Genomic DNA, 19256 nt, shown 5'->3' on the forward strand with positions numbered 1-19256 from the left:
CCTCCTCCTCCCATATGTATAAATACAAATATACAGAGAAGGAATGTTCTGGGCACACAATAAGCTATACCCTCATACTGTACTGTCTAAGGGAATCAATATGGCACCTCCTCCTCCCATATGTATAAATACAAATATACAGAGAAGGAATGTTCTGGGCACACAATAAGCTATACCCTCATACTGTACTGTCTAAGGGAATCAATATGGCACCTCCTCCTCCCATATGTATAAATACAAATATACAGAGAAGGAATGTTCTGGGCACACAATAAGCTATACCCTCATACTGTACTGTCTAAGGGAATCAATATGGCACCTCCCTCCTCCCATATGTATAAATACAAATATACAGAGAAGGAATGTTCTGGGCACACAATAAGCTATACCCTCATACTGTACTGTCTAAGGGAATCAATATGGCACCTCCTCCTCCCATATGTATAAGTACAAATATACAGAGAAGGAATGTTCTGGGCACACAATAAGCTATACCCTCATACTGTACTGTCTAAGGGAATCAATATGGCACCTCCTCCTCCCATATGTATAAATACAAATATACTGAGAAGGAATGTTCTGGGCACACAATAAGCTATACCCTCATACTGTACTGTCTAAGGGAATCAATATGGCACTTCCTCCCATATGTATAAATACAAATATACAGAGAAGGAATGTTCTGGGCACACAATAAGCTATACCCTCATACTGTACTGTCTAAGGGAATCAATATGGCACCTCCTCCTCCCATATGTATAAATACAAATATACAGAGAAGGAATGTTCTGGGCACACAATAAGCTATACCCTCATACTGTACTGTCTAAGGGAATCAATATGGCACCTCCTCCTCCCATATGTATAAATACAAATATACAGAGAAGGAATGTTCTGGGCACACAATAAGCTATACCCTCATACTGTACTGTCTAAGGGAATCAATATGGCACCTCCTCCTCCCATATGTATAAATACAAATATACAGAGAAGGAATGTTCTGGGCACACAATAAGCTATACCCTCATACTGTACTGTCTAAGGGAATCAATATGGCACCTCCTCCTCCCATATGTATAAATACAAATATACAGAGAAGGAATGTTCTGGGCACACAATAAGCTATACCCTCATACTGTACTGTCTAAGGGAATCAATATGGCACCTCCTCCTCCAATATGTATAAATACAAATATACAGAGAAGGAATGTTCTGGGCACACAATAAGCTATACCCTCATACTGTACTGTCTAAGGGAATCAATATGGCACCTCTTCCTCCCATATGTATAAATACAAATATACAGAGAAGGAATGTACTGGGCACACAATAAGCTATACCCTCATACTGTACTGTCTAAGGGAATCAATATGGCACCTCCTCCTCCCATATGTATAAATACAAATATACAGAGAATGAATGTTCTGGGCACACAATAAGCTATACCCTCATATTGTACTGTCTAAGGGAATCAATATGGCACCTCCTCCTCCCATATGTATAAATACAAATATACAGAGAAGGAATGTTCTGGGCACACAATAAGCTATACCCTCATACTGTACTGTCTAAGGGAATCAATATGGCATCTCCTCCCATATGTATAAATACAAATATACAGAGAAAGAAAGTTGCACCCATATTTCACTCCTGTGTAGTTCACTGTAATAAATATTTTTTTTAGTAATACCGGTTCCTATTAAATAAAAACCAACAAACCATTGAGTCTATATGGACACATTCACCCATCTAGGAGAGTACACAGGCAGAACATGATATTAGCCTCTAGAATGGGCCGCCTGTGCCGGTGCTGGGATCACAACTGTTGGTAACCCAGAGCCCTTAGTATGTACTACAGGTCACTACTCCATTACACCTGTTGCTGGGTCCCATCTGTCGCCATATAAGCCCCAGCTGTCTATAGAGGTTTCCATAAACTGAAGTTAACTCTTCTGAGGCTATAAAAACACCAGGAATACCATCCGCATTTCTTTCTCTGCCAAGTTTCTTCCCACCCTCCCGAAATCTTGTCTCAAAGTACACTTAAAGTACATTCTAATTTATATATCTAAATAAGTAACGTTACAACCAAGGAGTGTGACTGTGGGATAGCAGGTATAGTAGTGAGAGATGTGTCTATAGCAACAGTGGGATAATAGTCTCTGGGAAGGGAGTGTGACTGTGGGATAGCAGGTATAGTAGGGAGAGATGTGTCTATAGTAACAGTGGGATAATAGTCTCTGGGAAGGGAGTGTGACTGTGGGATAGCAGGTATAGTAGGGAGAGATGGTGCCTATAGTAACAGTGGATAATAGTCTCTGGGAAGGGAGTGTGACTGTGGGATAGCAGGTATAGTAGGGAGAGATGGTGCCTATAGTAACAGTGGATAATAGTCTCTGGGAAGGGAGTGTGACTGTGGGATAGCAGGTATAGTAGGGAGAGATGGTGCCTATAGTAACAGTGGATAATAGTCTCTGGGAAGGGAGTGTGACTGTGGGATAGCAGGTATAGTAGGGAGAGATGGTGTCTATAGTAACAGTGGATAATAGTCTCTGGGAAGGGAGTGTGACTGTGGGATAGCAGGTATAGTAGGGAGAGATGGTGCCTATAGTAACAGTGGGATAATAGTTTCTGGGAAGGGAGTGTGACTGTGGGATAGCAGGTATAGTAGGGAGAGATGGTGTCTATAGTAACAGTGGATAATAGTCTCTGGGAAGGGAGTGTGACTGTGGGATAGCAGGTATAGTAGGGAGAGATGGTGCCTATAGTAACAGTGGGATAATAGTTTCTGGGAAGGGAGTGTGACTGTGGGATAGCAGGTATAGTAGGGAGAGATGGTGCCTATAGTAACAGTGGGATAATAGTTTCTGGGAAGGGAGTGTGGCTGTGGGATAGCAGGTATAGTAGTGAGAGATGTGTCTATAGTAGCAGTGGGATAATAGTCTCTGGGAAGGGAGTGTGACTGTGGGATAGCAGGTATAGTAGGGAGAGATGGTGCCTATAGTAACAGTGGATAGTAGTCTCTGGGAAGGGAGTGTGACTGTGGGATAGCAGGTATAGTAGGGAGAGATGGTGCCTATAGTAACAGTGGATAATAGTCTCTGGGAAGGGAGTGTGACTGTGGGATAGCAGGTATAGTAGGGAGAGATGGTGCCTATAGTAACAGTGGATAATAGTCTCTGGGAAGGGAGTGTGACTGTGGGATAGCAGGTATAGTAGGGAGAGATGGTGTCTATAGTAACAGTGGATAATAGTCTCTGGGAAGGGAGTGTGACTGTGGGATAGCAGGTATAGTAGGGAGAGATGGTGCCTATAGTAACAGTGGGATAATAGTTTCTGGGAAGGGAGTGTGACTGTGGGATAGCAGGTATAGTAGGGAGAGATGGTGTCTATAGTAACAGTGGATAATAGTCTCTGGGAAGGGAGTGTGACTGTGGGATAGCAGGTATAGTAGGGAGAGATGTGTCTATAGTAACAGTGGGATAATAGTCTCTGGGAAGAGAGTGTGACTGTGGGATAGCAGGTATAGTAGGGAGAGATGGTGCCTATACTAACAGTGGATAATAGTCTCTGGGAAGGGAGTGTGACTGTGGGATAGCAGGTATAGTAGGGAGAGATGGTGCCTATAGTAACAGTGGATAATAGTCTCTGGGAAGGGAGTGTGACTGTGGGATAGCAGGTATAGTAGGGAGAGATGGTGTCTATAGTAACAGTGGGATAATAGTCTCTAGGAAGGGAGTGTGACTGTGGGATAGCAGGTATAGTAGGGAGAGATGGTGTCTATAGTAACAGTGGATAATAGTCTCTGGGAAGGGAGTGTGACTGTGGGATAGCAGGTATAGTAGGGAGAGATGTGTCTATAGTAACAGTGGGATAATAGTCTCTGGGAAGGGAATGTGACTGTGGGATAGCAGGTATAGTAGGGAGAGATGTGTCTATAGTAACAGTGGGATAATAGTCTCTGGGAAGGGAATGTGACTGTGGGATAGCAGGTATAGTAGGGAGAGATGGTGTCTATAGTAACAGTGGATAATAGTCTCTGGGAAGGGAGTGTGACTGTGGGATAGCAGGTATAGTAGGGAGAGATGGTGCCTATAGTAACAGTGGAGAGATGAGATTATGGCTGTATTCCAGTCCCAGGAGCACATGGGTTCTGTCACATACACAGTAATTCACATGGTAGAAGACAAGCCTAAAAGTGGCGTCAGTGCAACCGTTTAGCCACTGGGCAACAATACCTCTTGACCCTAAAAATTCCTCTGGCAGCAAATTGACAATTACTAGTGGAATGTTTATTACAAAATGAGCAAGTGGACGTCTGTTTAATTATAGCCATTTTCCTTAATTAAGCTCAACTCCTTCAGTGACAGCAAAGAGTTAAAAAGACTGTTGCCGAATGGCTTCCAATTCAAGGCACATACTCTCAGCGCTTACACCGCACTCTCTTTGGCTTTAAAAAAAAAAAAAAAGTCCTTTTCAGGAAACTTCCAGCAGATTACAAAGAAGTGTGTGATCTAAATGCACAAGAGGGTGGGGAAGATAAACAGAGCCGGGGGTTCTGCACTGCAGTAGAGTCCGAGTCTCTGGCAGAGCAGGGGTTAAAGTAATCCACCATACAGATGATAAAAATAGCCGCATTGTAACATCATCTCCATATCAAAGGGCATGCAAAGGCAGTGCTGACGTCACAATGGGCACCACGAGAGGGTGGAGGGTGCTAAAGAGTTGTAAGGGCGCATCCGAAACAATGGTCTGGTGTTTATACTGAAACCTGACTTGTAAACAGTCACATGGCCCCCCAAATATGTGCTCTGGATAATAAGCACCTCGCTTTATGGCAAAGGTTGGACGGCAGTGACTTATTGCCCAGTCCTGATGCCGAAAGAAGGTGGGGAAACTGGCACTTTGGATAATATAAAGACGACTCTGCTTTGGGTTTCTCTTGAAGCAAAAAGGAAAGTCATAGAAACGACAGATTTGGGACATGTTAGAAATGAGGCCAATGCTGTAACCCCTGGCGTTGCTTTAATTACTATGGGTAGAGAGTGGAAATTTGCCCCTGGGTAAGTTTCTGTTGACTCAACACTTCAAAGGAGAAACTTTGTGCAAATGAATGGAGAGAGAGTGCAAACCCTCGAGATACCTAGTGCTTCTCACTCACCAGTACCATCTGATTTGCACTGTTATGTTGCACTATTGTGGCCATGGCAACCAGCCAGGCACCTCTTTCACCCTTGCCCTATGGTCTGGCACATCCCCAAACAGTCTGCTTTAGGCAATGACGCACCTTATAAACAATTTAGCACTATAGTGTTCTTGCACTTCTGGTACTACGTATGCTCTAGTTTGTCACTGGCATCAGTGTGCATCACATCGGCCTTGCACTACTCTCCCCACAAATGGTCTTTAACCAATACAAGCCCTGTCCTAGTGTGCACTTTCACTCACTTTGCCAGATTGCACTCCCCCACAATCAGCTTTGCACCAGTGCACCTGCCTTTCAATGCCAAAGATCAGGCAGCCTTACCCTTTAATGTATCTCACCAGCAGTCCTGCACTAGTGTGCACATCCTTGCACTAAAGTACATATAACCAGCAGTTCTTCACCAGTGCACATCCTTGCACTAAATCACATATCACCATCAGCCCTGCACTAGTGCACACATCTTTGGACTATAGGACATCCCAACAGCAGCTCTTCACAAGTGTGCACATCTTTGCACTAAAGTACATCTCACCATCAGCGCGGCACTATTGCACACATCTTTGCACCAAAATCACTTATCACCAGCAGATTTGCACCAGTATGTACTTCCTTGCACTAAAGCACATATCACCATCAGCCCTGCACTAGTGCACACATCTTTGCACCAGCAGATTTGCACCAATATGTACTGCCTTGCACTAAAGCACATATCACCATAAAGTGCACACATCTTTGCACTAAATCACATATCACCAGCAGATTTGCACCAGTATGTACTTCCTTGCACTAAAGCACATATCACCATCAGCCCAACACTAGTGCACACATATTTGCACCAGCAGATTTGCACCAGTATGTACTTCCTTGCACTAAAGCACATATCACCATAAGCCCTGCACTAGTGCACACATCTTTGCACTAAATCACATATCACCAGCAGATTTGCACCAGTGTGCACTACACCAGCAGCCCTGCAGCAGCAGCGCAGATGATTCCAGTTGCACGTACCTATGTCAGAGTTGCAGAAGGCGTCCTGTGGGTGGCTGGGGGCACACGTGCACCCCTCTGCTGGTTTGGAGATGTCCCCCAGGAAGAGCAGGAGGCAGCCCAAGATCAGGGTCAGAGCACACACAGACATGATGGATTCCCAGCAGCTTATTGCACACAACAGAGAGAGAGAGAGAGAGATCTGCTATTGCTCCACTGTCTCACTGTCACAAGCCAACACTCTCTTTCCCTACTACCAGAGCATTCTGAGTATTTAAACACGTGGGGGTGTGGCTGGCTCTTCCCTGGCCCCGCCCCAGGGCGTCAACACACAAATACCGCCCCCACTCACATTCCTTAAGTGACATAATCATTGTCCACTGGAGGGGCGTGGTCTCCTGTCACTTCATTCCATATAGGGAGAGAGTGAGCTTGCAGGGAGCTGTGTCTGCCTCTAGAGGGAGCTCTCCAGTGCTGATCTGTAGAGTCTGTATCCAAATGAATGATCCTCCCCTGATAGGGGCCCTAAATTCTGCTGCTGTTGCAATTGGATCACACTGGCAGCCTTGCCATTATTCCCACTGTGTAACTGTAAGCTCTTCAGCCCAACATTTCTTTCTAACATCTGTTCCAATGAGGCTTTTTTTTTATTTTTTTTATAACAATCGTGAACAGTTATATAATTGTACTGCTGATCCCAGCACCCCCTGAAAGGCAACAGGTGTAGGAAAGTCACAAGTGTTCTGTGCGAGGGATCTGGTATAAAGGGGAAAACCAGTGGCGTAACCAGTTCTTACTGGGCCCCTGCAGCAGATTCATATGCAGAGGTTGTCGTGTTTTACCAGTATATGTTGAGATTGTTTATTAATGAGGGTCTGGTGGGCCCCCCTATACCTCCGGGCCAGGCTCTGCTTCCTCTGTACTTAAGTTCCTGATTAATAAAATTTATGCAACAATTGTTTCTTTGTTTTGCACATTTTGTGCAGACTAAGGGCTCTTACACACGGGCGGTTTTACCTGCGCTCCCTTGCGTTGCGCTTTCTTTCGTTCAGCCGCAGGGGAGCGCAGGAGTAGACGCAGTCAATTATTGTCAAGGGGGCTGTACTCACACAGACGCATGTATGCGCCAAACGCAGGTGAAATGCAACATGCTGCTTTTGCCAATTACATGCGTCTGTGTGAGTACAGCCCATTCCTGCGCTCCCCTGCGACTGAACGGAAGAAATTGCAATGCAGGGGAGCGCAGGTAAAACCGCCTGTGTGTAAGAGCCCTAAGTTTGGGAGAAACTCCAAGGGCGATTGAAGTCGCAGCGTTCATCTGACTTGACAGGACTTTATGCCTGAGTTCAGTGTCGGACTGGCCCGGCGGGACACCAGGAAAAAACCCGGTGGGCCCCGACCCTTGTGGTCCCCCGCCGGGCCAGAACCCTTTGCCAGAATTGCGGGGGAAAAAATTCCGGCGCTGCGCATGCGCACCGAGCGGCGATGTTGCGCATGCGTGCCGAACAGCTCCGACGCGTTTTAGCAGTCCCAGTGGGCAGTCCCAGTGGGCCCCGGGCCCCCCAGTCCGACCCTGCCTGAGTTTTTGTGCAGTGCGTCAGATCGCATTGAAATCGCCCGTGGAGTTCTCTCCTTTTATAGTAAGAGGTTCTGCAGTAGCTGCTCTAGGTATAGGCTGGGCAGCTTACCTACAATGACTGACTATATATATATTACACTAGGCAATGGTTTTGGATGGGGATACTCGTTTATCAATTGCACCTACGTTTCAGCAGAAAGAAGGTGCTGGGAGTTGGTCAGTGTAGTTTAGTTGTCAGAGCAAACGCAGCAGAGTTTTATCTGTTTACACCCACATTATTAAAGGATAAGTAAACCTTTACAATAAGTGAATGTAAAATTGATGAGGGGGCTATTCTAAGCACTTTGTCATTTACATTCATTATTTATTTTCTTTTTATTCCAAGATATTAAGGGATACATGTGCTGTTAATATGAATGAATTTTGTTCCAACAGCGCCACCTGCTGGTCAGTTTCTGACCAGTCTGACCAGTCTGACCACCAAGTAGTCAAGGAAGTTGTCAGGAGAAAGAAAGAGGCTGATGTTCTTCTGCTTAGGAAAGATGTGAGAAAGGTTTCTAATTGTTTTCCTAAGCAGAAGAACATCAGCCTCTTTCTTTCTCCTTCTCTCTGGAATGCATTACATATGTCAAGTGCCCACTCCTTATACCTTTAACGGCTTTACTTAAAGCGATACCCACGTAACAACCAGGTAAATAAATCTGCGTCGCACATATCCAGGGCTTCACTTGTGCGCCCCAAAAAAAGTAATTTTGGGTTTTAGTTTAATATCACCCATAGAGCCACATGGTGCATAAGAAATAATGGGGCCCCACCCGAGTGGCAGCCGTGTGCTCTGCCATGTGATACTCTGAAACTCTCCACTCCCTCTCTCTCTCTCTCTCTCTCTCCCGCACTCTCTATCGCTCTCTCTCTCCCTCTCTCCCTTTCTTTCTCTCTCTCCCTTTCGCTCTCTCTCTCCCTCTCTCTCTCACTCACTCACTCAAATCAAATGAGCTTTATTGGCAGGACCAGATATATTAAGCATTGCCAAAGCAGGTAGAGGGGTGAAATGGGTGGGGTTAAGGGGGCAGTTTATGTAAATAGGGAAGAGTGGGGTCTCTCTCAGTCTATGACAGTCTCTTACATATTGTGCAGCTATTGTTACTGTCAGTGTCTCTTCTCCCAGTACTCCCTCACTCTCTCCCTCTCTCTCCCTCTCTCTCTCCCGCGCTCTCACTCTCCCTCTCTCTCTCTCCCTCTCTCTCCCGCTCTCTCTCTCTCCCTCTCTCTCCCGCTCTCTCTCTCTCACTCTCTCTCTCTCTCTCTCTCTCTCACTCTCTCTCTCTCTCTCTCTCTTTCTCACTCTCTCTCTGTCTCTGTCTCTCTCTCTCACTCTCTCCCTCTCTCTCTCTCTCTCTCCCTCTCTCTCTCTCTCTCTCCCGCTCTCTCTCTCTCCCTCTCTCTCCCGCTCTCTCTCTCTCGCTCTCTCTCTCTCTCTCCCTCTCTCTCTCTCTCTTTCTCACTCTCTCACACACTCTCTCTCCCTCTCTTTTTCACTATTTCTCTCTCTCTCTCTGTCACTCTCTCTCTTTCTCACTCTCTCTCTCTCTCTCTGAGCAGAGGGCCCCGGAGAGACACTCGTGTGGCACGTGCTCATGTGACAGGCGGCAATACAGAGGGCAATTCTCATCTCATAAAGTACAAATTAAATCTGCTGTCATTCTGTAAATGGGAAACTTTAAAGGCTGTTTATAATCACATGTCATAATCATAGAATTGTCAGTAACGTGTAAGTGAGGCTCCTGCTTTAGGTACAGTTATATAGATATATATCTATCAGTATTTATACACACAGGTAGGAGCTGCCATAGTGTTTCCCTTATTGTAGTATGTTATGAACAGGATCTACAGTTTAAGTCCCTTATTAGACAAATGGTTCCAGTTTAGAAGAAAAGGCGTAGTATGAATAATACACAACTCATTAATCAGTCACTTAATTGCCTGGGGGGGGGTCTTACTCAATTTAGTCCTAATCAATTACACAGGAGAATAAAGTGACCTAAATGGTTTATTCTTATTAATTGTTTCCTTTCCCTTAGCAATTACACCATGTTACTCTAACAATTAATTTCCTTTTTGTGCCTTATTGGGTGTAGTGTTTCATTTATTCAATGGGAGAACTCTGGGTGGGGGGAGAGCAGACCCTGATCCTATTTGCCAAAAATTATACTTTGTCGACGGGGGCAACATTATATACTTGCACATTTGGTTAATTTTAGGGGAGTTGGGTTGGGTATAGTCCCCTAAATTTGCTCATAGTCTGTACAGAGAGATCCCATAAAACTATGGCAGCATAGGTATTCCCTGTACTAAGCACAATTCAGCAGGAACAGTCCCTAAGTTTGCTCATAGTCTGTACAGAGAGATCCCATAAAACTATGGCAGCATAGGTATTCCCTGTACTAAGCACAATTCAGCAGGAACAGTCCCTAAATTTGCTCATAGTCTGTGCAGAGAGATCCCATAAAACTATGGCAGCATAGGTATTCCCTGTACTAAGCACAATTCAGCAGGAACAGTCCCTAAGTTTGCTCATAGTCTGTGCAGAGAGATCCCATAAAACTATGGCAGCATAGGTATTCCCTGTACTAAGCACAATTCAGCAGGAACAGTCCCTAAGTTTGCTCATAGTCTGTGCAGAGAGATCCCATAAAACTATGGCAGCATAGGTATTCCCTGTACTAAGCACAATTCAGCAGGAACAGTCCCTAAGTTTGCTCATAGTCTGTGCAGAGAGATCCCATAAAACTATGGCAGCATAGGTATTCCCTGTACTAAGCACAATTCAGCAGGAACAGTCCACTAAGTTTGCTCATAGTCTGTACAGAGAGATCCCATAAAACTATGGCAGCATAGGTATTCCCTGTACTAAGCACAATTCAGCAGGAACAGTCCCTAAGTTTGCTCATAGTCTGTACAGAGAGATCCCATAAAACTTTGGCAGCATAGGTATTCCCCTGTACTAAGCACAATTCTGCAGGAACAGTCCCTAAGTTTGCTCATAGTCTGTACAGAGAGATCCCATAAAACTATGGCAGCATAGGTATTCCCCTGTACTAAGCACAATTCAGCAGGAACAGCCCCTAAGTTTGCTCATAGTCTGTACAGAGAGATCCTATAAAACTATGGCAGCATAGGTATTCCCTGTACTAAGCACAATTCAGCAGGAACAGTCCCATACATTTGCTCATTCTCGGTACTAAGCATAAGGACCCTTTACCCGTATACCTAGACAAGTATGCCCTGGTGTAAGGTCACTTAATTAAAAGAACAGCTTTTGCTGTAGTGAGACCATAAACGTTGCTGGGTATAATCATTCTGAACACTTGACATATTGTGCAGATCAGTAAGTGCTCTTAAAGGGGAAGCAAACAGCGGGAATGATATCACAAACCAATTTTTCCTAACAGCCCAACATAATATTCTCATTCACTTGAAAACAAATAAGACTTGTATGAAATTTTCCTTCTACTCAGATTTCGTTCCTGTAGTTCAGTAGAAAGGGCACAGCTCTTAAACAGGACCAGAGGGATCTACGTCCGACTTATTTATTTTTTAGTTAAAATATATACTTTATAATACACAAAAGCCATGAATATCTTGTAAATTATATCCTTATAAACGGTGAGTTCTGATGTCATCAGTTATAAACGGTGAGTTCTGATGTCATTTCTGTCACATGACTCACCGAAATTTGTGTATTATAATAAATAAAGTACCCCCAGTTGCAAAATATGAGGATATTAGAAGTTACCTTGGAGTTCCATGACCTGTATAAAAACACTCGGCCTTCGGCCTCGTACTTTTATATGGTCATGAAACTCCTCGGTAACTTATAATATCCCTATATTTTACAAGAGGGGGTACTTTATTCACTATATAATGACACTGCAATATACAGGATGATCTATAAGACATTCTGGCATTCAGCGGCATGGGGTTAAGGGAAGTCAACCCCAGAATAATTTGGGAGGGGGGAGGGTTCTGCCTAGTTATGCCAGCCCTCAAAAGAAGTCATCCAATCATTTAACATAGTGCTGAGAAGCAGCATTCAGCTGTATTCTCATTGGTTAATTCTCTTGTATTTGTAATTGAGTTTATAGTCAGCTGTTTTCTCATTGGTGAATTCTTTTGCATCTGTAATTGAGTTTAAACCCAGCTGTATTCTCATTGGTTAATTCTCTTGCATCTGTAATTGAGTTTATAGTCAGCTGTATTCTCATTGGTGAATTCTCTTGCATCTGTAATTGTGTTTAATTCTCTTGCATCTACAACAATTTTTTTCTACTTTCTAGATATTATTAGTTTTTCAACTGCTAATATGTTGAATTTGGTGGGGGGGGAAGCAGTGCCACCATTTGGCCGAAAATAAATTTCCTGAGAAAAGAAATGTCTTGTGGTCGGTATAGAGTAGCAGTGATTAGCCTCTGGGTCCTGGGTTTAACTCTAACCCCTATGTCTGTCTGGGTTTTGGCCACATCTCAAAAACATACAGAATGGTTGAATCCCAATGAATCTGAGAACAGTGTGAATATAATAACGACCTTAGATTGTAAGCTCCATTGGGACAGGGGCTGATGTAAGGGAAAGAACACTGGAAATGTATCTGTGTTATATAATGGATATTAAATAAAGCCCCAGGCCTCTTCTCTGAAAACACAGCCTTGTTCTGCTCCATGAAGACTCAGCGAAGTAGAACAATGACTGACATAGACGCTGCCCTAGAGACTCTCCCTATTATTATTACTAATATATTATATTAATAAAGCTGCATGTATTAGCCCTGAACCCAAATACAGGGTCAAGTGGAGAGCTGGGAAAGTCCATTCAGCTTATTAACTCTCATTATATATTCTGATTAACGGCAGATCTCTAAACCAAGAAGCATTGCTGTCGCCCAGCACCCTACCTGCCTCCTCCCCACCCTTACCTTGCTTTATGGTAGAAGCTTTCTGGATTATAAAGACTATTAAGGGTGCTGCTAGGAAGGGTGTCTTCTGCTCCCTCTGCTGAACCCTTTGTGGATGGGTGGTCTCTAATGATGTGCGACTTCGATGTGAATTCCCGCAATTCGTGAAACCGCCATGAAATTTCGCCTGCGTCAAAAAAAAAACCGGCCAATGTGCGCGTAAAAAATGAGACGCGGGCGCAGTTTTGTGAATTTTTAGCCATTTTGAGAATTTCGCACATTTTTCGGTGAAACACCCCAAATTCGCCCCCATCATATGTGCAGTCAAGGTAGGTGGGTGCAATGTAGTTAGGTGCAAGCTTTCTGCACCCACTTATTAAAGGAGTAGTTCAGCTTTCAGTAAACTTTTATTATGTTATAGAATGGTTAATTATAACCAACTTTTTAATTGGCCTTCATTTTTTAGAGTTTTTAAAACTATTTGCCTTCTTCTGACACTTTATAACTTTTAAATGGGGGTCACTGACCCCTATTGAAAAAAACCTATGCTCTGTAAGGCTACAAATGTATAGTTTTTATTGGAAGTAAGGAAAAAAATAAAACAAATGGGGGGTATCCACCACTCAGTGGAATCCACAGGGACAGAAATTTTTGTTTTATTGGTGAACACATCTCCATAAACCCTACGCGTTTCGTGGCCCTGCAGGCAATTAATTATGGGTTCAAATTTAAAGAAAAAAAACAGCCGACCACAAAACAGTTAGGAAAAAAGGTCTTAAAGACACAATGTACCATATGTGTCATAGAGAAACCACAAAGTTCAATAGATACAGAAAACCAATAAGTACAGATTTTTAAAACAATTAGCAAAAAAAACATGTGACCAATTATAACTAAACAATGCACAAGAAGTTAAGGAATATACAAATTTTATTTCAAGCAAAATTACTGGTTTCTTTGACACATATAGTACACTGTGTCTTTAAGAACTTTTTGTATTTTTTTTCCTAACTGTTTTTTGATTGGCTGTAATTGTCTTTAAATTCTCATTTCCTGGGATGAGATTTAAGCCCATGATTAAGCGCCTGTAGGGCCACAAAACGCGTGGGGCTTATGGAGATGTTTACGTTTAAGAGTTCACCAATAAATGTTATTTTTTTATGGCCCAGTGAATTCCTTTGAGTGCCGGATAGACCAATTTTTTTCTTATGTCTCATCATCTTTAGCCTCTCCTATTGATATTCCAGCTTCTTATTCAAATCAATGCATAGTTGCTAGGGTAATTTGGACCCTAGCAACTAGACCACTGAAATTTCAAACTGGAGAGCTGCTGAATAAAAAGCTTAATAACTAAAAAAAAAAAAAAATGATAAAAGATGAAAACGAATTCTAATTTTCAAAGAATATCATTGTCTACGGACACTGTTGCTCCTCAATGCAAAAACTTAACAGGCCGAAACTCTTCCCCGCACCATATTAGTTAAAGGGGAACTAAAGCCTAACTAAAGAAGTAGGTAGAAATGTTGTACATGATATTTTGTGCTTCTGTACCAGCCCAAGGCAACCACAGCCCTTTAGCAGTAAAGATCTGTGTCTCCAAAGATGCCCCAGTAGCTCCCCATCTTCTTTTCTGCTGATTCACTGTACATGCTCTGTGCTGCTGTCACTTACTGAGCTTAGGGACCCACTCACAATATACAGTACACATAGAATAGAAATGTCACAATATAAGGCTGATTAGTCATTAATACACATAATTACTACATGGCAGCACAGAAACCAGTGCAATTAGCATCAGAATTAAATAATCAGCAAACCTGTAGCATCAGCTTATATTACAGCCAGGGAAGCTCATTTTCTGCTGGATAATTAGTGACGAGCCCTAAGCTTAGCTTCTCAACAGCCAATCAGAGCCCACTGAGCATGTGAGTGTCACAGACACTTTCCAAGATGGTGACCCCCTGTGACAAGTTTGAAGTCCTGGATCATTGCTGCTATTGACAAGCTCAAACTTTAGCCTCGTGCAATAAGTTCACTCTATAAAATATGCCATTTTTAGCCACATTTATTTTTAGGGTTTTGTTCTCCTTTAAGTCCAAAGTTTTCCAATGGGAAAGTGATAGGAAGGGGGATGTACATGATGGATTTATAAATATAACAAGCTGTTTCCGTCCCGTGATCTAAATTTAGACTGTCAGCTCTTAGGGAACTCTCTGTGCCTTTATCACTCTGCACCTTTGCCCCCGACTCTCATTCACAATTGGACGTCTTTACACAACTCAGCGCTTTACTATCAGCCCCAGGGGGGGCGACGTCACTCCCGTAACCTTTCCCACTGTCCCTAAATAAAATCAGAGGAAATGGAAAGAGAAAGTGAAGTGCTGGGGGAGCCCCCGACATGGCTGGTGGGATTAGGAAAGAATCAGGTTTCCAACGTTTAACCCTATGCAAAATATCCCAGCGCTTAAAGGGGTTGTTCACCTTCCAACATTGTTTTCAGTTCAGTTGGTTTCAGACAGATCACCAGAAAATGTGTGACTGTGACTCATAATGAAGTATAATTTTTTAACTCTGGGAGGGGGGGTCGCCGACCCTGTAAACTGTTCTAGATTGATAAATTTAGTGGATACATTTATCTTTGTCCCTGTTGAGCAGAATCTCTGGGTTTCATTTAGGGCAGAGACACACGTGGAGATTCGGGGAGATTCAGTCGCCCGGCAACAAATCACCTCTTCTTTGGGGTGACTAATCTCCCCGAACTGCCTTCTCACCGTTGCAGGAAACTTCGGGCGACTTCGCAAAATCAAGCGCTCCGAGTTCCGTCCCACCGGCGGTTTAGATTCTAGCTGGCGCCGCTAGAAGGCACTGCGGGGAGATTAGTCGCCCGAAGAAGAGCCGATTTGTCGCTAATGTCCCAGAATCTCCACGTGTGTCTCTGCCCTAAAAGCAGCTGTTAGAGTTGATATAATAGTTACTAATATTCCTCTCACAGATACTGATGAGAAATGGATCAACTAATTGTATCAACTAATTGAATTAACTAAATGTAGCAAAATTGTAACAGTTCAGAGTGCACCTAAAATTACTGAGCAGCCAGACTGAAACACCAGAGACAGGAACATTCAACTTTAAAGGATAACTAAACCTTAAAATAAGTGAATGTAAAATTGATGAGAGTGTTATTCTAAGCTCTTTTGTCATTTACATTCATTATTTATTTTCTTTTTATTCCAAGATATTAAGGGATACATGTGCTGTTAATATGAATGAATTTTGTTCCAACAGCGCCACCTGCTGGTCAGTTTCTGACCAGTCTGACCACCAAGTAGTCAAGGAAGTTGTCAGGAGAAAGAAAGAGGCTGCTCTGATGTTCTTCTGCTTAGGAAAGATTTGCAATATGATTTAGATCAGCTGCCATAAAGCAGGACAGGACTGCTGCTTACAATGGGGATCAGATAGGATCTGTGCAGCCACTGGGACAGAATGTTCTGTTATACAGATAGCTAGAATCTCAGCTGCCATAAAGCAGGACAGGACTGCTGCTTACAATGGGGATCAGATAGGATCTGTGCAGCCACTGGGACAGAATGCTCTGTTATACAGATAGCTAGAATCTCAGCTGCCATAAAGCAGGACAGGACTGCTGCTTACAATGGGGATCAGATAGGATCTGTGCAGCCACTGGGACAGAATGTTCTGTTATACAGATAGCCAGAATCTCATCTGCCATAAAGCAGGACAGGACTGCTGCTTACAATGGGGATCAGATAGGATCTGTGCAGCCACTGGGACAGAATGCTCTGTTATACAGATAGCTAGAATCTCAGCTGCCATAAAGCAGGACAGGACTGCTGCTTACAATGGGGATCAGATAGGATCTGTGCAGCCACTGGGACAGAATGTTCTGTTATACAGATAGCTAGAATCTCAGCTGCCATAAAGCAGGACAGGACTGCTGCTTACAATGGGGAAGGGGGCCATGCTATACATACTGTACATACTATATACTATTAGAGCTTTCTTGATACAATTATGCGGCATGAAAGTGGAAAAATCTGCGCAGTCAGCAAAGTACATGTAAATCATATTGTTAATTATCCATGCAGCAAGTAGATTTATTTTGTGTCTGGCTTTAAAGGGGTGAGTGGGTAACACAAGTCACATCCCTTCATTAGCTGGTATGACAGTAACATTAACCTCACATTCCAGTCCCTATGTTTTCTCAGTTTTAATTTAATCTTGATTTTCCACTGACCAATTTCTTTAGGAATTTCAGTGCGACCTTGGGCCCCTGCCCGACGCATTCATGTGAGTCTAACTGGAATAACAGTTTGGATCTTGCTGCATTTTTATATCTCGCCAGCATGAGTCATATCCAAAGAATTTCCACCCCAAAAAAACCATAGCAAATTGCAATATCTTTGATCTACCCATTATTTCCTCTAGTAGTTCTTCTTTTTGGGACACTTTCCACCTTCTCCTTTTGTGCGGTTACATCAGAAATAGACATCCATTAAATGAGCACTGGTGTTATATGTATGAATAGTGACAAAGTTCATTAATACATCGTATATTTACCTCTTCATTCTGCATGTAGCACAGTACAACCCATAGTAACAGTAGATAATAGTCTCTGGGAAGGGAGTGTGACTGTGGGATAGCAGGTATAGTAGGGAGAGATGGTGTCTATAGTAACAGTGGATAATAGTCTCTGGGAAGGGAGTGTGACTGTGGGATAGCAGGTATAGTAGGGAGAGATGTGCCTATAGTAACAGTGGGATAATAGTCTCTGGGAAGGGAGTGTGACTGTGGGATAGCAGGTATAGTAGGGAGAGATGTGCCTATAGTAACAGTGGGATAATAGTCTCTGGGAAGGGAGTGTGACTGTGGGATAGCAGGTATAGTAGGGAGAGATGGTGTCTATAGTAACAGTGGATAATAGTCTCTGGGAAGGGAGTGTGACTGTGGGATAGCAGGTATAGTAGGGAGAGATGTTGCCTATAGTAACAGTGGATAATAGTCTCTGGGAAGGGAGTGTGACTGTGGGATAGCAGGTATAGTAGGGAGAGATGGTGCCTATAGTAACAGTGGATAATAGTCTCTGGGAAGGGAGTGTGACTGTGGGATAGCAGGTATAGTAGGGAGAGATGGTGTCTATAGTAACAGTGGATAATAGTCTCTGGGAAGGGAGTGTGACTGTGGGATAGCAGGTATAGTAGGGAGAGATGGTGCCTATAGTAACAGTGGATAATAGTCTCTGGGAAGGGAGTGTGACTGTGGGATAGCAGGTATAGTAGGGAGAGATGGTGCCTATAGTAACAGTGGATAATAGTCTCTGGGAAGGGAGTGTGACTGTGGATAGCAGGTATAGTAGGGAGAGATGGTGTCTATAGTAACAGTGGATAATAGTCTCTGGGAAGGGAGTGTGACTGTGGGATAGCAGGTATAGTAGGGAGAGATGGTGCCTATAGTAACAGTGGATAATAGTTCTGGGAAGGGAGTGTGACTGTGGATAGCAGGTATAGTAGGGAGAGATGGTGCCTATAGTAACAGTGGATAATAGTCTCTGGAAGGGAGTGTGACTGTGGGATAGCAGGTATAGTAGGAGAGATGGTGTCTATAGTAACAGTGGATAATAGTCTCTGGAAGGGAGTGTGACTGTGGGATAGCAGGTATAGTAGGGAGAGATGGTGCCTATAGTAACAGTGGATAATAGTCTCTGGAAGGGAGTGTGACTGTGGATAGCAGTATAGTAGGGAGAGATGGTGCTATAGTAACAGTGGATAATAGTCTCTGGGAAGGGAGTGTGACTGTGGGATAGCAGGTATAGTAGGAGAGATGGTGCCTATAGTAACAGTGGATAATAGTCTCTGGGAAGGGAGTGTGACTGTGGGATAGCAGGTATAGTAGGGAGAGATGGTGTCTATAGTAACAGTGGATAATAGTCTCTGGGAAGGGAGTGTGACTGTGGGATAGCAGGTATAGTAGGGAGAGATGGTGCCTATAGTAACAGTGGATAATAGTCTCTGGGAAGGGAGTGTGACTGTGGCATAGCAGGTATAGTAGGGAGAGATGGTGCCTATAGTAACAGTGGATAATAGTCTCTGGAAGGAGTGTGACTGTGGATAGCAGGTATAGTAGGGAGAGATGGTGCTATAGTAACAGTGGATAATAGTCTCTGGGAAGGGAGTGTGACTGTGGGATAGCAGGTATAGTAGGGAGAGATGGTGTCTATAGTAACAGTGGATAATAGTCTCTGGGAAGGGAGTGTGACTGTGGGATAGCAGGTATAGTAGGGAGAGATGGTGCTATAGTAACAGTGGATAATAGTCTCTGGGAAGGGAGTGTGACTGTGGATAGCAGGTATAGTAGGGAGAGATGGTGCCTATAGTAACAGTGGATAATAGTCTCTGGAAGGGATGTGACTGTGGGATAGCAGGTATAGTAGGGAGAGATGGTGCCTATAGTAACAGTGGATAATAGTCTCTGGGAAGGGAGTGTGACTGTGGGATAGCAGGTATAGTAGGGAGAGA

The 19256-nt window shown here is 43.5% G+C and overlaps 2 protein-coding genes across 2 annotated transcripts in view; one reads left to right on the forward strand and one right to left on the reverse strand.

Annotated features, from left to right (window-relative positions):
- The window catches only part of timp3.S (TIMP metallopeptidase inhibitor 3 S homeolog), a 36067-nt gene extending 29625 nt beyond the window's left edge, over nt 1-6442 (reverse strand). The window contains exon 1 of the mRNA XM_018254790.2: nt 6215-6442. Within this exon, the coding sequence (XP_018110279.1) occupies nt 6215-6344 (130 nt within the window). The 5' untranslated portion in view covers nt 6345-6442. The remainder of the gene's footprint in view (nt 1-6214) is intronic.
- The window catches only part of LOC108712250 (synapsin-3), a 145749-nt gene that overhangs the window by 100499 nt on the left and 25994 nt on the right, over nt 1-19256 (forward strand). The gene's annotated exons all lie outside the window — the stretch shown is intronic.

Source organism: Xenopus laevis, chromosome 3S (genome assembly GCF_017654675.1).
Source record: "Xenopus laevis strain J_2021 chromosome 3S, Xenopus_laevis_v10.1, whole genome shotgun sequence".
Classification (NCBI taxonomy): Eukaryota; Metazoa; Chordata; class Amphibia; order Anura; family Pipidae; genus Xenopus; species Xenopus laevis.